Below are 20,918 nucleotides of genomic sequence, written 5' to 3' on the forward strand. Positions count from 1 at the left end.
GTCCCAATTCTTAGGTTTGACGACTTCAGACGTTTTGTTTGCCATTTGACAATGTTCAGTGCTGTTAGGAATTGCTTCTCTTCCCTACAGTCTTGAATCTCTCTTACCTTCCACACTGTTCTGTGGCAGCTCCAATGCAGTTTCCCCAAACCTGACCCATGATGAACAGTTTATCTCAGGGGACCACAGGTAAGTGGCCATTTTCCACCATAGGACATAGGCTGCCAGATTCTCGTTCCTCAATATTAGTGGGATTTTTTACTCAGGGCAGTGTAACTTATTTCCCCAAATTTCCTTTCTCCAAATTTCCTTACTGTTGCCTCTAACCGTCTCCATTTATCAGTTTTCTTTTGAAATTCTTGGTTTTAAGCAACAGAAACCAATCCTAGCTGACTTAAGCAGAAAGAGAACTTACTGGAAGCATCTCAAACAGCTCAGAGAATCAGCTGGAAGACTGGAGAATGGGATGAGGCTCAGAAGCCACAGAGGCAGGGCAGCATGCACGAGCACACGCCAGGCCCCCGTGGAGTCACTGCTGTCACCTGTTGGGCACCGCTAGCAACACCCCGCACGCTGCTGTGAACGGCCCCAAGCCATCACCTCACCTCTGCACCACTCGTGAGACAGGGTCGTAGGCAGGAGCTCCTCACTGGGTGAGCTCTGGCCTCCGGTTGCCAGGGCAACGGGCCCCACATTTTATTCCTCCCAAATAGATCAGTGTACCTGGGGAGAAGATGATTGATAAAATAAGAAGTATCCGTATTTCCTGTCCACACCTTATTTCAGCTCATGTCTCAGTGAATTATAATCCTCCACTCACTTGTGTAGGTTTCCCTGCCAGCTGGAGAGACTGTTGTCAGCAAAGCCTTGTGCTTTGTCTTGAGGGTGTAGCAACAGTCCCTAGCACAAAGTTCACACTCAGACGAGCATAGCTGAACTGATCGAATGATGAGTAGACCTTGGTGTAGGGCTGTCCTTGGCAAGTGGGAGCTTGTGTCTGTGGTGTGCAGAGGTGAAGAAGCAGCTGTGCCCCTTACTCCTTAGAGGGTAGAACCTGTAATTTACCTCTTAGAAGCAGCACAAGAGGTTTATTGAAATGTGTATTAAATGGAAAGGCTAAGTTCCAGGACACCTGGAAGACTTAAGAATTTTTCTGAATATTTCTTGTTTAATTAGTCAAAGTTGCTAGACGAACCACAGCTTTATCGCAATCTATCAGCCAGTTCTAGATTAGAACCTTGAGCCTTTGAGGTGTTTCTCTGTGGTTATTTTGTAAATGGAGGTTATGGCTGAAAACTGGTGTGGCTTCCTGGTCTTACAAGGTAGCATGGTGGAGGGACAGGGGTCCCTAGAAGCATCAGAATCACCTGATCACCGGGAGGGCGAGGGCTGGGCCCTGGAATATCAGTAGTTCTGAGGCAGGGCTGGAGAACAGCTGGGCCTGGGGAACCACACTCTGAGCAGCACCGCAGTAGAGCAGCAGGGTTTTCCTCCAAGTCAAAGCTTTCTCATACGTTCAACCCAAAGCAAAGCTGTCAGTTAAGATCAGATCTCACTAACATAATAGACATAGCCACTCACACTGCTTTAGTAACAAGACACGCCCCTGTCCCCCAACAAGCCCACAGGAAGGTGGGCTCCAGGGTGAGCTGGTCCAGCAGCTCCAGCACTGCCGACAGGAGCCCACCATCTTCTCACCTCTGCTCTGAGTGCACATTTCAGCTCCATGGGAAGGTCGACACCCCTTGGGCTTCCTTGGTCACATACAGAACGACAGGGTGAGTTTGCCCTGCCATCCTGTTGGGCTCGCACGTCACTTGGCCAGCGCAGCCCCCAGACACACGCTAGAAGACCGGCCCATGTCTGGGGGCTGCACTGATCAGACTGGCCCGAGCCACGTGGGCCTGGGGAAGGGTGGGAGGGGTGGAGAGCTGCAGTGGGGGGAGGGGCAGGTTCTGTTCAGTATAAAGAAGGTGACAGTGATGACCCCCCAACTCTTCAGTGGAGAAAACATACTTATTAAGTGTCTGTTACTTTAGATGATAGTTTCTGCCTATAATATTGAATTGCTCCATTTTATGTTTATGGCAAGAAGATTGTGAAAACAATTCAATGCTGGATTACTGAAAGCCTACTGTATAAAAATTTTTACTTTTTAAAAGTTATTCCTTTGAGGATCTGATGAAAGCTTATATAGACCATTCCATAGAAAAATGTATGATATGCTTATTCATAATATGATACTAATTTAGGGAACCTATGGACGACCACAAGAATAACAATGTTACAAGAGCACCCAACACGGGTGTCGAGTTAAGAATTCCTGATTTAGGGGAACTGGTTCTGCCATTTATGATGTGGAGGATTTGAGGAAGACTGTGAGCTTTTAGGGGTTTCCACTCCTTTTAAGTGAAAGGAAGGGTATTGAGGCCTGTGAAGTCAGGAACTGGTCTGCTTTGCTCACCACTGAATGCCTGATGCCTAGAAAAGTGCCTGCCACACAGAGGCACGCAGTGACCATTTGAAGAATGAATGTGATAATAACTGTCTCTCCAAAGAGCTGCTGTCTGGATGTAAAGAACTTCATAAATGTGAGTATCCACTCCACTTACGCTAGGACTGCTCAGTGGTGACTGTCTCTCCAGTGGGACAGGACTTTATTATAAAGACAGGTTCATCTGTGTTAAGAAGCACAGGTGCTTTTAATTTTAAATTCGAGTGACTTTTTTGAGGGTGGGTGGGATTCAGTTGGCCTGTCATAATTTAGTCTGTCTCTCAGTTTCTCTTTCTTAGTGATATTTAGGGCAGATGGAGAAAGTGTTTGAGAAAGAAGTACTGGATTATTCTTTGAATCTGTGTCAGGGGAAATTTGATTTGCTAGTTCGCACGCCTGACAACATAATCCTTCAGATCTTCTTTCTTGATTTGTATAACATTGGGCGGCTGTCAAAAACCTGCAAAAAATTCCAAAAGGTAAGACCTTAAGATAACTTTGACTGGTAAATACTACACAGAATTTCAAAGAGAAAGGGAATGATTTAGAAAATTTTAACTTCATATTATGACAAACATTGGGTTTGTGCAATAATAAAACTTTTTTTTAAAACCTATAACCTAAAAAACTGGTTAAGCGACTGCTCAAGAGGAAAAAGTAGCACAGGAAGAGAGAATGATCAAGTGGTCATATGTAAAATATAAGACAGTGAGGGTCACAAAGCAATTCTAGCAAGAAGAAATATATCATACTGCATTCCAAGGTAAGTGACATTTTTAAAAAGACACACATTAGAGAGAATGTTGAAAATAGTACTAATATAGTTCCTACTCAGGCTTAAACTTAAGCAAATACCAAAAACAGAACAAGAAGTTGCACAGGAATTCCTCAGTGCAGACTTTGCCATTGTTCTTCACCGGGAAACTCAGCAGCAGTTAGAGACTCTTGGGGAAAGAATTAGTTTTCAAATTCCTCGTTTCAAATGCAAATGCCTCATTTCAGGCATTTATATACATTTGGTAATTAAAAGCGTTGAATCCACTTGGAAAGAGAAGTAATGAAAATCTATTTTTTGTACATAATCATTGTTCAAAAATTAGAAAGAAAAGAACTAAAAATCATCTTAATCTTACCTTCAGTTGCTATTAAATTTTGGCATATTTCTTAGCAGTATTTGTCCTAAAAGCTTGAGTATTTTTAAAGCTATTTCACTGTGAGGTTTAGGTGGTTTCTAGACCAAAATACATAGTCAGAAATTCTAGTCATAAAACAATTTGTTATTTGTAAGATAAATATTGGCTTAAAGATAAATTTTCTCATTTAAGAACGAGCAAGTTGCAATATAAGGTATTTTGTCTTTTTAATCATTTGAGCATTTATTCAATAAATATTTACTGAGTTCCACCAATTTGGCATAAACAGTAGTAAACATCTCAGTCTCTGCCTTCATGGGCTTGTCGTCCAGTGGGTGGGCCGTGGAGGAGTGACGGGGCCATGGGGTGGGGGGTGACGGAGTCTGCAGAGTTTTTACAAAGCAGGATTTAAAATGTGTATCAAAACATAAAAGTTCTACTTCCACAGTGTAGTCTCAATTATTAGCCACTGTAAAAATGTAATTGGCACACATCTTTCCAAACATTTTCTATGCAAATGTAAACATTCTGTGAGTCTATAAAGGGTTGAAGCACACTCTGCACTTTGGACTTTACCCCACACTGTGGAAAAGTTGGTGTTAGTGTTGCGCATTGTGGAGCTGTCACTTAGTCACGTCCCAGGAGGAACACCTGGGCTGTTCCAGAAAGAAGGGCGTCTAACAGCTGGTGTGTCTATGTTTTGTAGCAGCAGTTCAATCTGTAGGATGTAGTGTTAGGAGTTCCATGCTGGGTGTAAGGATATTTCTATTTTATGTTTTTACAGATAAGGCAACTTAGCTTGAGGAATTTTTTAATAACGTAAGAACTAACAAATCTCATTTGAAAGCTGACAGAAATGATCCAAAAGAGGAAGACTTGGGGGTCCAGGAGAGGAGCCATTGCTGCAGGCCACCACCATTGGGTTCCTTCCCTTGCAGTCCTTGGGTTTCCTGGGACAGGCCTGTCTCAGCCTGCTCAGGCTGCCATAACAAAATACCACAGACTGGGCAGCATAAACAAAGACATTTATTTCTCACTGTTCTGGAGGCTGGAAGTCCAAGATCAAGGTGCTAGCTTATTGGTGCTGGTGGGGGCCTTCCCAGCTGGCAGACAGCGGCCTTCTGGCTGTGTGCTCATGTGGCAGAGAGAGCTAGTGAGCGCTGGTGTCTTCTTTTATAAGAGTGCTACGCCTATGGGATCAGGGCCCCATCCTTATGACCTCATTTGGTTGCTTCTTTACTTCAATACGGCCACACTGGGGGCTAAGGGTTCAATGAGTGAATACTGGGGTGGAGGGGGACACAATTCAGCCCATAGCAAGGCCTGACTCCAAACGTCATGGGTTCCACCACCTATTAAGATATCCTAGAAATGCCAGCAGTTTGGTGTCCAAATAGCATCTCCTACATTGGCCCTCACACCCCAAACTGGCATAAGAATCCTCTGTCCAATCAACTGCTCCATGTTTTGATTAAGAAAAGCATGATCCTAGTGATGTAGGAAATGGCTACTCCATGAGCATGTGATGGAGTAATTGTATGTAGGCACACTGTACGTAACCTGTAGACACACTGCTCTCAACTTGGCACACTGATTTTTCTACCATGATAATAATTTAAATTATTTTACTGAAGAATACCATTCTTTCTATGGGGTAGGCTGCTTATGTTTAAATTGACTAAGACTTTTTAAAAAAATCTCTTTTGTGATATAAGGTTACTTATGTATTTATTTTTCTTTTAGATGTGTAGCAATGAAGAATTCTGGGAGAGATTTAGAACTTCACAGGATAAACATGCTTTTGATACAAAGAAGATAGGGATAACCATTTACAAGAAACTGCTAGCTTTCCACCAAAATGCAGCCCGGCAGAAATTCACACAAAGCAGACAGACAGCATTTTTCTAAACTTAACTGAAGTGACAAAATTAAAAAATAATGATGAAAACTGAATTTTCATGTAAAAATAACTACGAGTAGACCTTGCTTATAGCTAAGATTGGGTTGAAGCAATTATCTGGTAGATTTAAGTGGGAAAATTTGTTTTTTAAAAACCCTCTTGACTCTGAATAGTGTTCTGAAAATAAACTTCTCGTTTTTCTTTTTCTTTACTGCTATTAATCTATGAACAGATCAAGAGGATCAAATACCTACTTAATTCTCCACTTTAACCTAATACATGTCCTTAATTTTAAAGATAGGAAGAACAGAATAGAAAGCAAATCTGCTTAAAGTATAGATGATTATATGTCTTTTCATCAGAGTTAAGATAGACACCAAAATGGGAATTCAGTGAAAGAGATGAAAGTAAATGATCCTTTCTCATAGTGTGATGTGAAAAAATCCACGCCCTTGTCCGCGTGGATCTTCCACATGTGCAGAATTCACTCACCCCATGAGGCATGCGGTTGGGGAAGAAACAGTGGGCTGCTGGGAAGTGGCTGGAGCAGCCACTCTCCTTCCTTGAATTTGCTGGATTTGCTGCAGAAACATCTGCAGGTGTTTCACTGCCTTGGGATCTATGAAATGGGAGAAGATTACTCAGTAAGTACTACTATTATTTAGCAAGTAAAAACTTGTTTCCAAAGATGGTAAATGAGATCCTTCAAAGGGCCTATATTTCATGTCAGATTTGAGGAATTACTTCAGTTGGTGTCTATGATTTACTAGCAAGGCTGAGAGCAATGAAAATCCCAATAGGCAGCTCCTCTCCTTTGTTATGCTCATGTTTAGAATATAATTATTAAAATTACTAAGTAGTTGAATAAAACCAAGGACTGAAATCCAAAATGAGAAACAACAGAAAACATTAAAAGAAAGTTTTGCAGAGGAATTACGAAGAAGTGAAACAGGAGGCCAACCCTCACTCGAGCCCTCAGTCACACGGAGAACTCGGTCCCTCCCCACGACTGTCAGCTCTAATTCCACGGGATGTGTCCACATGAACGGTAATTCTTTCCTTAACATTTTTGCCATTTCTTAGACATAGGATAAACTCAAAGTTTTTCTGTAATTGGTAATAAAAACTTCACACGTATGTGAACAGCTTTTGATCTTACCAGCCACAGGTTGCTAGACATCCCCAAACCTCAGACACTGTGCATGCCCTGCCCAGCCAATCTGAAAGCCTACATTGGGAAGTGTGTACCAATATAAAGAGTATTACTGTTTTAAAACAGTGGTCTCAAAATGAGTTCTGATAATCCCTGAAGAGGTATCTTAGGCACCTTTCAGAGGGTGTAACTATTCAATACTTTTGTATTTATATATTTTTCAGCTTTATTGATATATGATTGACAGATAAAAATTGTAATATATTTAAAGTGTACAATGAGATGATTTGATATATGTACAGTATGAAAGGATTCTCACTGAGTTAATCAATATACACTCACTGCCTCACATATTTACTTTTTTTTTTGGTCAGAATACAAGTTCTACTCAGCAAATTTCAATTACAGAATACAGTATTATCAACTACAGTCACCATATTATACATTAGATCCTCAGACCTTATTCATCTGATAACCCAATGTTTGTACCCTTTTACCAACCTCTCCCTACTTTCCCCATGCCCCAGTCCCTGGCAGCCACCATTCTACTCTGTTTCTATGAGTTCAACTTTTCTTTTTAGGTTCCAAATATAAGTGATACCATGTAGTATTTGTCTTTCTCCGTCTGGCTTATTTCACTTAGCATAGTGCCCTCCAGGTTCATCCATATGGTTGAAAATGGCAGGATTTTCTTCTTTTTTAAGGCTGAATAATATTTTGTTGCATATAGATAGAGATATATCTATAGATATCTATATCTATATAGATATCTCACATTTTCTTTATCCAGTCATCCGTCGATGGACACTTAGGTTGTTTCCATACCTTGGCTATTGTGAATAATACTGCAGCAAACATGGGGATACAGATGTCTCTTCAATATCAGGATTCTGTTTCCTTTAGATACACACCCAGAAGTGGGGATGCAGGATCATACAGTTCTATTTTTAATTTCTTGAGGAACCTCTGTACTGTTTTCCATAGTATGTATCCGTTTACATTCCTCCAACAGTGCACCAGGGCTCCCTTTTCTCCATACCCTCGCCAACACTTATCTCTTGTCTTTTTGACAACAGCCATTCTGGCAGGCATGAGGTGATATCTCATGGTGGTTTTGATTTGTAGTTCCCTGGTAACTAGTGATACTGAGCACCTTTTCACGTACCTGTTGGCCATCTGTATTTCTTCTTTGGCAGTATATCTGTTCAGGTCCTTTGCCCTTTTTTTTTTTTTTTTTTTTTTTTTTTTTGCGGTACGCAGGCCTCTCACTGTTGTGGCCTCTCCCGTTGTGGAGCACAGACTCCGGACGCACAGGCTCAGCGGCCATGGCTCACGGGCCCAGCCACTCCACGGCATGGGGGATCTTCCCGGACCGGGGCACGAACCCGTGTCCCCTGCATCGGCAGGCGGACTCTCAACCACTGCGCCACCAGGGAAGCCCCCTTTGCCCATTTTTAAACTGGGTATAGCTCTTCCTTGACTTATGGTGGGGTTATATCCCAATTAAGCCATCATAAGTTGAAAATATCATTAAGTCAAAAATGCATTTAATACACCTAATCTACCAAACATTGCAGTTAGCTTAGCCTATCTTAAACATGCTCAGAACACTTACATTAACCTACGGTTGGGCAAAATCATCTAATAAAAAGCTACTTTTAATATGGTGTTGAGTATCTCCTGTAATTTACTGAATACTGCACTAAAAGTCAAAACCAGAATGGGGGACTTCCCTGGTGGCACAGCGGTTGGGAGTCCGCCTGCCAATGCAGGGGACACGGGTTCGAGCCCTGGTCCGGGAAGATCCCACATGCCGCGGAGCAGCCAGGCCCGTGCGCCACAACTGCTGGGCCTGCGCTCTGGAGCCCGCGAGCCACAACTACTGAAGCCTGCGCGCCTAGAGCCCGTGCTCCGCAGCAGGAGAGGCCACTGCAATGGCCCGCGCACACCAACAAAGACCCAACGCCGCCAAAAATAAATAAATAAAATTTAAAAATTAAAAAAAAAACAAAACCAGAATGGTCGTATGTGTACAGAATGGTTGTTAAGTGTATGGGTTGTTTAGCCTTATGAATGCCTGGCTGACTGGAAGCTGCAGCTCACTGCCACTGCCCAGCATCATGAGAGAGTATTGCACTGCGTATTGATAGCTGGGAAAAGGTCAAAATTCAAAGTTCCTACTGAATGCATATTGCTTTCACACCATTGCAAACTTAAAAAATCGCAAGTCAAACTATTTTAAGCTGGGAACAGTCTGTAAGTGATCTGGTTTTTCTTTGCTGTTGTGTTGTATGGGTTACTTGTATATTTAAGGCTCTAACCCGTTACCAGACACGTGGTTCACAAACATTTTCTCCCATTCCATAGGTTGCTTTTTAAAAATCTCTTCTATTGTAATTTATTTTTTATTATTTACTTATTTTTCTTAATTTTTTTGGCTGCATCGGGTCTTATTTGCGGCACACGGGGTCCTCGTTGTGGTGCGCAGGCTTCTCTCTAGTTGTGGTGCACGGGGTCCAGAGCGCGTGGGCTCTGTAGTTTGCCACACGCAGGCTCTCTCATTGAGGCACGCGGGCTCAGTAGTTGTGGCATGCAAGCTTAGTTGCCCCACGGCATGTGGGATCTCACTTCCCCAACCAGGGATTGACCCTGCGTCCCCTGCATTGGAAGGCAGATTCTTTAACACTGGACAACCAGGGAAGTCCCTGTAATTTATTTTTAAACATCACTTCTTTCACAATTATTTGAAAAGGTGTTTAGTTCAGATATCTTTTTTTCAAATTAATTTTTATTGGGAGTATAGTTGCTTTACACTGTTGTGTTAGTTTCTGCTGTACAGCAAAGTGAATCAGCTATATGTATATATGTATCCCCTCTTTTTTGGATTTCCTTCCCATTTAGGTCACCACAGAGCATTTAGTAAAGTTCCCTGTGCTATACAGCAGGTTCTCATTAGTTATCTATTTTATACATATTAGTGTATATATATCAATCCCAATCTCCCAATTCCTATTTTGTTGATGGTTTCCTTTGCTGTGAAGAAGCTTTTTAGTTCCATGTAGTAGCATTTGTTTATTTTTGCTTTTGCTGCCTTTGCTTTTTGTGTTAAATGCAAAAAATCTTGCCAAGACCAAAGTCAAGGAGCTTGCCCCCTATGTTTTTTTCTAGGAGTTTTGTGGTTTCAGGTCTCATAGTCAAGTCTTTAACACATTTTCAGTTGCTTTTGTGTATGGTGTAAGAAATTGCTCCGTTTTCATTTGCCATTTCACTTGCCAGTTTTCCCAACACCATTTATTGAAGAGACTATCCTTTCCCAATTGTATTCTTGGCTCCTTTCTTGAATATTAATTGATCATATATGTATGGGTATATTTCAGAGCTCTCTATGCTGTTCCATTGCTCCATGTGTCTGTTTTCCTGCCAATACCATACTGTTTTGATTACTATAGCTTTGTAATATAATTTGAAATCAGGGAACATGATGCCTCCAGCTTTGTTCTACTTTCTCAAGATGGCTTTAGTTATTTGAAGTCCTTTTTGGTCTTCTTTTGGACATTTTTTCTTTTTTCAATACGCGGGCCTCTCACTGTTGTGGCCTCTCCCTTTGCGGAGCACAGGCTCTGGACGCGCAGGCTCAGCAGCCATGGCTCCCGGGCCCAGCCACTCAGTGGCATGTGGGATCTTCCTGGACCGGGGCACGAACCCATGTCCCCTGCATCATCAGGCAGACTCTCAACCACTGCGCCACCAGGGAAGCCCTTTTGGACATTTTAACAATATTAATTCTTCCAACCTATGAACATGGAATGCCTCTCCACTTATTTGTGTTTAATTCTTTTATGAATTTTATAGCTTTCAGTGTATAATCTTTTACCTTCTTGGTTAAATTTATTCCTAAGTATTTAATTCCCTTTGACGCTATTTAAATGGGATTGTTTTCTTAATTTCTCTTTCTGATAGGTGCATTTCTATACACTAACAACAAACTGATTTCTGTATACAGGTTTTTTTTTTTTTTTTTTTTTTTTTTTTTGCGGTAGGCGGGCCTCTCACTGTTGTGGCCTCTCCCCTTGCGGAGCACAGGCTCCGGAGCACAGGCTCAGCGGCCATGGCTCACGGGCCCAGCCGCTCCGCGGCATGTGGGATCTTCCCAGACCGGGGCACGAACCCGTGTCCCCTGCATCGGCAGGCGGACTCTCAACCACTGCGCCACCAGGGAAGCCCCTGTATACAGGTTTTGTATCCTGCAATTTTACTGTTTCCATTTATTATTTCTAACAGATTTTTTGTGGCATGTTTAGGGTTTTCTATACATTATATGTCATCTGCAAACAGAATATTTTACTTCTTTTTAATTTGGATGCCTTTTATTTCTTTTTCTTGCCTGTCTGCTCTGGCTAGGACTTCCAGCACTATGTTGGAAAAAAGTTATGAGAGTGGGCATCCTTGCCTTGTTCCTGATCTTATGGAAAAAAAACTTGCAGGTTTTCATTGTTGAGTATGATGTTAGCTGTGTGTTTGCATATGTGACCTTTAGTATGTTTAGGGACCTTCCCTCTATACCCAGTTTCTTGAGAGTTTTTACCATGAAAGGATATTGAATTTTTTCAAATGCTTTTTCTGTATCTATTGAGATGATCATGAGTTTTACCCCTCATTATGTTAATGTGGTGTATCACACATTTACTGATTTGTGTATATTGAGCCATCCTGATATCCCTGGATAAACCCCACTTGACATGGTGTATGATCCTCTTAATGTACTGGTCAAATCAGCTTGCTAATATTTTGTTGAGGATTTTTGCATCAATGTTCATCAGGGATATTGGCTTGTGATTTTCTTTTCTTGTAGTGTCTTTGCCTGGCTTTGGTATCAGAGTAATGCTGGTCTCATAAAATGAGTTTGGAAGCATCCTGATCTGTTCTATTTTTTGGAAGAATTTAAGAAGGATTGGTATTAATTCTTCATTAAATGTTTAGTAGATTTCACCAGTGAAGCCATCTGGTCCTGGACTTTTGTTTGTTGGGAAGTTTTTGATTCAATCTCCTCACTAGTAATTGTTTAGATTTTCTATTTCTTCATGATTCAATCTTGGCAGGTTATACTGAATCCACAGCAAGTTCTTCTCTCCCCTCCCCCACCTTCTGGAGCTCATAAGTCAAGAACAAGAGCACAGCAATGCTTGAAACTGACTGTATGTCTAACAGTCATAGAGGTTTTTAAAATAATAAATAAGTCTCAGTTTTTAATAAACATTTTATATTTTATAAGGAATAAATATAATAAGCAAAATATTCAGATGATTAAAGCTACGTTTTAAAAAGCAGTATTTTGTTACATATAATTCTATATAGGAAAAGTACCATAACTGGAGTTCAAATTCATAGCAATTAAAATTTTTATTTAATAAATGGTTCAAAGCACAGTGCCAAAAGCATTAACATTTAAAAATTTCACTAAAAGGAAAAAATACTGTAGAATGCACAGCTTCAGAAAGCTACATTAAGTTATCGTAAAACTGCCTCAGACTGCAAAAAGAAAAACTCCAGATGCCATACCTAATTATTCCTCTCTAAAATAATGCCATTTATGTTATAAACCATGAGCACTCCATCAAAAGACTGGAACTATTTTTGTTAATTCAGTGGCCATATTGTTAAAAGGGCAACAATTAAAGCTGTTGGGCTTTATACAGTGTTAAAGTTCCTATCAGAGGGAATACAGCAAAACAGACTTCAGCTAATCCTTATGACAGAAGGTGCATGAATGACTGAATTACAATGGTTATAAGAAATGAGAGCTGCTCACTTTCCAGAAACTACAGCTCACAGAAAACCAACAAAAAGCACAATGAGATACAGATCATTGACTTACAAATGTGTAAAACTGAAAGTCCAAGTTATTCCTACAACCTGTTTAAAGTGCTTCAGAATTCACACTGATACAATACTAGCTTTCTTCTGGTTTTGGTCATACTTTTCTGCTTTCTGAAGGAGATTATTTTTCTTCTGCTTTGGCTAAATTATATATACTAGTTTATATCAGAAATGGCAAAATCTATAACTAGAGGTTCAAAGTTTTAAAAGATCGCTTGAGAACGGTTTCTAGGTATTTCTACGCCACCTTTATAGTTCTAGTTTCTCTATAAGGAGTAAATTCACCTTGTCGGTTTTATTCCAGGCTAATTTACACGCTTCCCGAAGGAATGCCCTCTCTAATCCACAGAGTGTGGGTGGAAGACCACCCACGTCACCAACATGCACATTGACTCACTCTGCCTCTTCGATCTTCTCAGCTCCAGCCCCAGTTGAATCTTCCATCTCACCCCTCCTCCCATCACGGCCCTCCTCAGGGGGTCTTCCATCACATTCACGGGCTCGGATGCCACCTCTGGGCTGGTACAGCTGCAAGCCTGGTCGGTCCTGCCAGGACAGAGGGCGTGTTACTCTTCCAAGGGCCAGCAATACAGGAGAGGGCAACAGCTCTATCTATTTCTAGGGCCTGATAATCCTAATATCTAAAGAAATCAGTCTTGCAGCTAAAAAGCAGCCTTTTTCACAGCACTATCTCAGAAATCAGGCATTCTGAGATTAAAAAAAAAAGAGTCATGAAAAAGAAAGACAGTTAATAATAACTTGGAAGTAAAGTTAGTGTCTGGGAAAGTGTTACTGTTCAAAGCCAGAACACTCTGGAATTAATACAATCACAGCATTCCCTCCTATTTTGAGAGGTGAAAACTCAAACACACTCATCTCAGCCCCTCAAACTCGCCATGAAGGGTGAATGCAAAGTCTGGAACAAAATGAGGCATGGTCTCTAGAGAGATGGCTTTTTAGAGCTATGAACTGAACAGTCACACACATTTGTAATTAGCAATTTCTGTGTAGCTTATTCCTCAACTGTCCCCTTTATGGAAAATGCTAACCAGCCATCATACTAATCTCTTAGAGGTGGTGGGATAAAAACATTCCTGGATAAAGTACATAAAATGAAATGAAACTGCTTCAGGGCATGAGGAAAGCAAAGCCAGGGAAGGACAAAGCGATTCTGCAGGCCAGGACCAGCCTTGGGGAAGCCAGCCAGCTCTGCCGTGGACCCACCCCTGAGGGAGCCGTCTGCTTACGTGGGCGGAGCAGCAGCCTTAGCCTTCCACGGCCACCTAGGGGCCAGGGCAGTGTGACTCAGGTGGGCACGTCCTATGCTGTTTCTCCAGGGCTCACCACTCACCTTTGCCCACTCCTGGGCTGTGTGTGGAGGCCCCACAGTTACCACCATGGGATTTACCAGAATGTTCTTTTCCTAAATACCAGTCTGGCCAATGAGAAGGGTGGGAAAGGGCTTGGCAGGCCGTACAGACCCAAATCCCGTGTAGACAGAGAGGCAGGCTTCACACACCACCTCTGCCTGGGGCCAAAAGCATGGCTCTGCTTTCGCAGGGTAATGTCTGTGTGTACAGACGGATTCTAGAAGGACATCAGAACTCATCTCGTGAGAAAGGAGCTATGACACAAAGCACCTATTACCACTACAGCACCACACCTTCAACTGAGCGGACGAGTCACCTCGGGTTCCCACTCACAAAGCTGTGCCAATACCCAAGTCACTCACTGCTGCTAAATGAAGACGCAGGTGAAAAACCAGTGCTCGTGTGAACGAACCCAGCAGAAAGCCCTGAGGTTACAGTAACTGCAGAAACCTCTGAGTATATGGACGGGGCCGGTCAAGGGTGAAGATGAGAAGACTCCCTCTGGCTGGGGCTGGCCTTGCCTTCACGGCAGACACTTTAAAAATCAACATAGCGGGGCTTCCCTGATGGCGCAGTGGTTGAACGTCCGCCTGCCGATGTAGGGCACACGGGTTCGTGCCCCGGTCCGGGAAGATCCCACATGCCGCAGAGCGGCTGGGCCCGTGAGTCATGGCCGCTGAGCCTGCGCGTCCGGAGCCTGTGCTCCGCAACGGGAGAGGCCCCAACAGTGAGAGGCCCGCATACCGCAAAAAAAAAAAAAAAAAAAAAAAAAAAAAATCAACATAGCGGGACTTCCCTGGTGGCGCAGTGGTTAAGAATCCGCCTGCCAATGCAGCGGACACGGGTTTGAGCCCTGGTCTCGGAAGATCCCACATGCCGTGGAGCAAGTAAGCCCGTGCGCCACAACTACTGAGCCTGCGCTCTACAGCCCGTGAGCCACACTACTGAGCCCGCGCGCCTAGAGCCCACGTTCTGCAACAAGAGAAGCCACAGCAAGGAGAAGCCCGCGCACCGCAACAGAGTAGCCCCCGCTCACCGCAACTACAGAAAGCCCACACGCAGCAATGAAGACCCAACGCAGCCAAAAATAAATAAACAGATTTATTAAAAATATAAATAAATAAATAAATAAAAATTGCTGATACCCACCACCCCCTGGATGGATCTGTGGGGATTATGCTGAGTGAAAAAGCCAGCCTCAAAAGGCTACATGCTGTGCTCCCATTTCTACAGCTTCCTGAAGTGACAGAATCAGACACAGCACAGAGGGAGGCTGCCAGGGTCAGGGGTGGCGGGGGACGTGGATACGGCCTGCAGCCCAGGCCTCTGTCCCCTCGGCTCACCTGGACGCCAGGCTGTGAGGGCTGACCAGCACCATGGGGCCGGGCCTGGCAGGGAGATGACCCCCATTACAGTGCTTCTCTGCAACGATGTGATCCCAGTGCCACGCCGGTTGTGCAGAGCTGACCTGGGCGTTTATGGCCACCTCATTATCCACTAATAATCAGAACACTCCTGGGGGGACCAAGATGCAGGAGGACATGGAGCTCACCTCCCCCCATAAACACATCAGAAACACATCTACCTGTGGAACGGTTCTCACAGAAACTGGCAGAAGACCCCCTACACAGCCAAAGCTGCAAGAAAGAGCTCCATGTAACCGGGCTGGACAGAAGAAAAGGCATCGGATCAGGACCTGTGCCCCGGGGAGATCTGTAAGGAGGAGGAAGTCCTCGTGGGTGGGCCCTCGCCCTGGGGAGCAGGCAGGCTGAGCAATGTCCTGGGCATCCCAGTCCTAGGGTCCCGCACGGAGGAGACAGCCGCCCTGCCTGCTGGGAAATCCAATGAGACAGACAGAGGTGCTGGAGAAGCTGGGACTCTACTCACAAGGAGTGCCTGTGTGCAGCGTGCTGACAATCAGGGTGGAGAGAGCTTTGCAGCCGCAGCTGCCACCTCTCTGCACTCCAGATCTGAAGGGGTGAACACCCTGGCATGGCTCCCTGCCCACCACAGCCTGGCGTGAGATCTGGGCAGAGACTCGGCCTAGCAGTGAAGAGACAGACCTGTGTCTGGGGTGGGGTCCAGGTGGGGCGGCAACAGCCATTGTCATTGTGGCCCCTGGCTCCACCCAGTCCACATGGCAGCTTAGTGCTGGATCTGAGGCAGACAGGTCTCACACAGCAGTGCAGCCACCTCAATTCCTGTACCCACAATGTCCCAACCCCCAGTCCCAGCCTACTCCACACCACAGCCTCGTGAGATCTGGGATGAACGCAACAGAGAAAGGGATGCGACCCCGGGCTGCTTCTGAGCAGAAGTGTGGACACCTACACAGGTGACGCCTAGGTCCTCTGTGGCCTCACCTGCTTCAGCACTCACCTCCTTTGGGGCAGACACTCAAGAGCAGCAGAGCCTGAGTGAACTCGACCCTCAGGGCTTCTACCCCAACAACTAGGAAGCAGAGCCCCCACCCCCGACAGGGCAGGGACAGCCACGGAGCCGAGAGGAGGCCCCACCTCACACCCAGCCCCGGTTCTGGATAGTACAACACTGATCACACCCCTATCACGGGGCGTACGCACAGCACACCCTGAGGAATGACGTGGCTGGTGGGCCTACCCAAACCAGCCCTCGCACCAAAAACACTGAATACACACAGTCTGCACAGGGACATTCCCATATAAAAACACACTTTCAAGACTACAGTAGATAACTGTTTCTCCTAAATTCTTAGAGAAAATTAAGTAGAGTGAAAAGGCAGAGGAACTCCCAATTAAAAGAACAAGAGAAATCCCCTGAAAGAACAAATAATGAAACAGAGCTCATCAGTCTACTGGACCCCAAGTTCAAAAAGGAGGTAATAAAAGTGCTACCTGAATTAAGAAAGATTATTGATAGAAATGTAGATCACTGTAACAAGGAACTAGAAACTATAAAGATGAACCAACCAAAAATAGACAATTGCTGAGAGAAAAAACAATCAAGCAATGAACAGCAGACTAAGTGACACAGAAGAATGTATAAGTGATCTGGAAGATGGAATAATGGAAATCACCCAATCAGAGAAGAAGACAGAAAGACACATTTTTTAAAAAATGAAAACAACATATGAGATCTATGGGATAATATAAAATGTGCCAAGCCACACATAATAGGGATTCCAGAAGGAGAAAAGAGAAAGAAGGGGATTGAAAATGTATTTGAAGAAATTATGCCTGAATACTTCCCAAACCTAAAGAAGGACACAGATATCCAGGTATAGGAAGCACAGAGGGTCCCAAACAAGATGAATCCAAACAGACCCACACCAAGACACAGAATTAAGATGACACAAGTGAAAGATAAAGAGAGGATTCTAAAGGTAGCAAGAGAAAAACAAAGAGTTAGTTACAAGGGAACCCCCAGAAGGCTATTAGCTGATTTCTCTGCAGAAACTTTCAGGCCAGAAGGGAGTGGCATGAAATACTCAAAGTCCTGAAAGGGAAAAACCTGCAACTAGGATACTCTACACAGCAAGATTATCATTTAGAATAGAAGAATAGATAAAGAATTTCTCAGACAAGCAAAAACTAGAAGAATTCAGCAATACTAAACCCACCCTAAAAGAAATATTGAAGGGTCTCCTCTAAATAGAAAGGAAGCAAGGATCTATAGGAAAGGCAAGTATATAAAACGATTGGAGATCACTTAAATAAGCGAGTACATAGGTTAAAAAACCAAAAAAATTGTAAAAGCAATTATAACTACAATTAACAGTAAAAGGATAAGCATGAACATGTAAAACAGGACATTACAAGTCACAAAATGTGAGGGAGGGGAGTTTTAAAATGTAAGTATTTTGGAATGTTTTTGAACTTGAATTACTATCAATGTAAAGAAAGTAGATATAGTGATGGGTTAACATACTCAAACTCCATGGTAACCACAAATAAAAAATATACAATAGATGCACAAAAACCAAAAAGAAAGAAACTCAAGCATACCACGAAAGAAAATCATCAAGCCACAAAAAGAAAAACAAAAAGAAGAAATGAACAAAGAACTACAAAAAACAACTGGAAAACAAGGATTAAAATGTCAGTAAGTACATATTTATTGATAAGTACTTTAAATGTCCATGGTCTAAATGCTCCAATCAAAAGAGTGGTAGATTGGATAAAAAAACAAGAACCTACAATACGCTGCCTACAAGAGACTCACTTCAGGGTGAAAGACACACACAGACAAAGTGAGGGGATGGAAAAAGATACTTCACGCAAATGGAAATGACAAGAAAGCACGAGTAGCAATACTCATATCAGACAAATTAGACTTTAAAACAAAGGCCATAAAGAAAGACAATGAAGGGTATTATATAATGATAAAGGGATCAATATAAGAAGAGGATATTATACTTGTTAACATACATGTACCCAATATAGGAGCACCTAAATATGTAAAACAAATACTAACAGACATAAAGTGTGAAATTGACAATAATGTAATAATAGCAGGAGACTTTAACACCCCACTGACATCAGATCCCTGGACCAATCATCCAGACAGAAAATCAAGAAGGCCACAGAAATCCTAAATGACACAATAGACCAGTTGGACTTAACTGATATCTACAGGACACTGCAACCAAAAAAACCCAGAATACACATCTTTTCAAGTGCGCATGTTACGTTCTCTAGGACAAACCATGTATTAGGTGACAAAACAAGCCTCAACAAATTTAAGAGGACAGAAGTTACTTCAAGCATCTTTTGTTACCACAATGGTATGAAACTAGAAGTCAACCACAGAAAGGAAAATGGGAAAAGAATGAACCCATGGAGACTAAACAACATGCTACTAAAAAACCAATGGGTCAACGATAAAATCAAAGAAGATATCAGAAAATACCTTGAGAGAAAAAAAAATGAAGACACAACCTTACAAAAATCTATGGGATGCAGCAAAAGCAGTTCTAAGAGGCAAGTTCATAGCGATGCAGGCCTTCTTCAAGAAACAAAAAAACTTTCAAATAAACAACCTAACCTACCACCTAAAAGAATCAGAAAAACAAGAACAAACAAAACCCAAAGCTAGCAGAAGGAAGGAAATAATAAAGATCAGAGAGGAAATAAATGAAATAGAGATAAAAAAACAACAGAAAAGATCAATAAAACCAAGATCTGTTTTTTTTTTAAAAGATCAATAAAATTGACAAGCCTCTAGCCAGGCTCACCAAGAAAAGAGAGAGGACCCAAATAAATAAAATAAGAAATGAAAGACATGAAAATAACATCTAATACCACAGAAATACAACAAGTCATAAGAGAACACTATGAACAGTTATATGCCAACAAATTGGACAATCTAGAAGAAATGGACAAATTTCCAGAAATATACAGCCTAACAAAACTGAGTCAAGAAAAAACATATAATTTGAACAGACGAATCACTGGATGTGAAATAGAATCTGTAATAAAAAATAACTCCCTACAAACAGAAGTCCAGGACCAGACAGCTTCAGTGGGGAATTCTACCACACATACAAGAAGAACTTATACCTATCTTTTTCAAACTATTCCAAAAAATTGAAGAAGAGGGAACACTCCCAAATCCATTCGATGCAGCCACCCTCACCTTGATACCAAAACCATACAAAGACACTACAAAAAAAAGAAAATTATAGGCCAATATCTTTGATGAATATAGATGTTAAAATCCTCAACAAAAATATTAGCAAATCAAATCCAATAACACATAAAAAGAATCATTACACCATGATCAAGTTGGACTCATTCCAGGCTTGCAGGGATGGTTCAAAATATACAAATCCATCAATGTGATACACCACATTAACAAAAAGAAAGAGAAAAACCACGATTATCTCAGTAGATGCACAAAAAGCATCTGACAAAATTCAACACCCATTCATGATAAAAAAAACTCTTACCAAAGTGGGTATAGAGGGAGCATATCTCAACATAATAAAAGCAATGTATGGCAAACCCACAGCCAACATCATACTCAATGGTGAAAACCTAAAAGCCTACTTGCTAAATTCAGGAACAAGACAAGGATGCCCACTCTCACCACTTCTATTCAACATAGTATTGGAAGTCCTAGCCACAGCAATCAGACAAGAAAAAGAAATAGGGCTTCCCTGGTGGCGCAGTGGTTGAGAGTCCGCCTGCCAATGCAGTGGACACGGGTTCGTGCCCCGGTCCGGGAAGATCCCACATGCCGCGGAGCGGCTGGGCCCGTGAGCCATGGACGCTGAGCCTGCGTGTCCGGAGCCTGTGCTCCGCAACGGGAGAGGCCACAACAGTGAGAGGCCCGCGTACCGCAAAAAAAAAAAAAAAAAAAAAAAGAAAAAGAAATAAAATGTATCCAAATTGGAAGGGAAGAGGTACACTGTCATTATTTGCAGATGGCATGATACTTTCTAGAGAGAAACCTAAAGTTTCCACACATAACTATTATTAGAACTAATAAAGGAATTCAGCAAGGTAGCAGGATACAAAATTAATATACAGAAATCTGTTGCATTTCTTTACACCAGCAATGAAATATCAGAAAGAGAAAGTAAAGAAACAATCCCATTTAAAATCATGTCAAAAAATAAAATACCCAGGAATAAATTTAACCAAGGAGGTAAAAGATCTATATGCTGAAAACTATAAAACATTGATAAAGGAAATTGAAGATGATACAAAGAAATAGAAAGATTTCCCATGCTCTTGGATCAGAATAATTCATACTGTTAAAATGGCCATACTACCCAAAGCAATCTACAGATTTTATGCAATCCCTATCAAAATACCCATGACATTTTTCACAGAACTAGAACAAATAATCTTAAAATATATATAGAACCACAAAAGGCCCAGAAGTGCCAAAGCAATCCTGAGGTAAAAGAACAAAGCTGAAGGCATAACCCTTTCAGATGTCAGATTATACTACAAAGCCAAAGCAATCAAAACATCATGGTACAAAAAACTGACATATGTATCAATGG

The 20,918-nt window shown here is 42.2% G+C and overlaps 1 protein-coding gene across 1 annotated transcript in view; it reads right to left on the reverse strand.

Annotated features, from left to right (window-relative positions):
* Positions 1 to 2,683: 2,683 nt before the first annotated feature.
* Positions 2,684 to 20,918, reverse strand: part of UPF3A (UPF3A regulator of nonsense mediated mRNA decay) — a gene marked incomplete at both ends in the record, with an annotated part of 35,704 nt that continues 17,469 nt past the window's right edge. The window contains 2 exons of the mRNA XM_079722085.1: positions 2,684 to 2,954; positions 12,955 to 13,103. Coding sequence (XP_079578211.1) covers positions 2,684 to 2,954; positions 12,955 to 13,103 — 420 coding nt within the window. The remainder of the gene's footprint in view (positions 2,955 to 12,954; positions 13,104 to 20,918) is intronic.

The sequence above is a fragment of the Hyperoodon ampullatus genome, assembly GCF_949752795.1.
Source record: "Hyperoodon ampullatus genome assembly, chromosome: 16".
Taxonomy (NCBI): Eukaryota; Metazoa; Chordata; class Mammalia; order Artiodactyla; family Ziphiidae; genus Hyperoodon; species Hyperoodon ampullatus.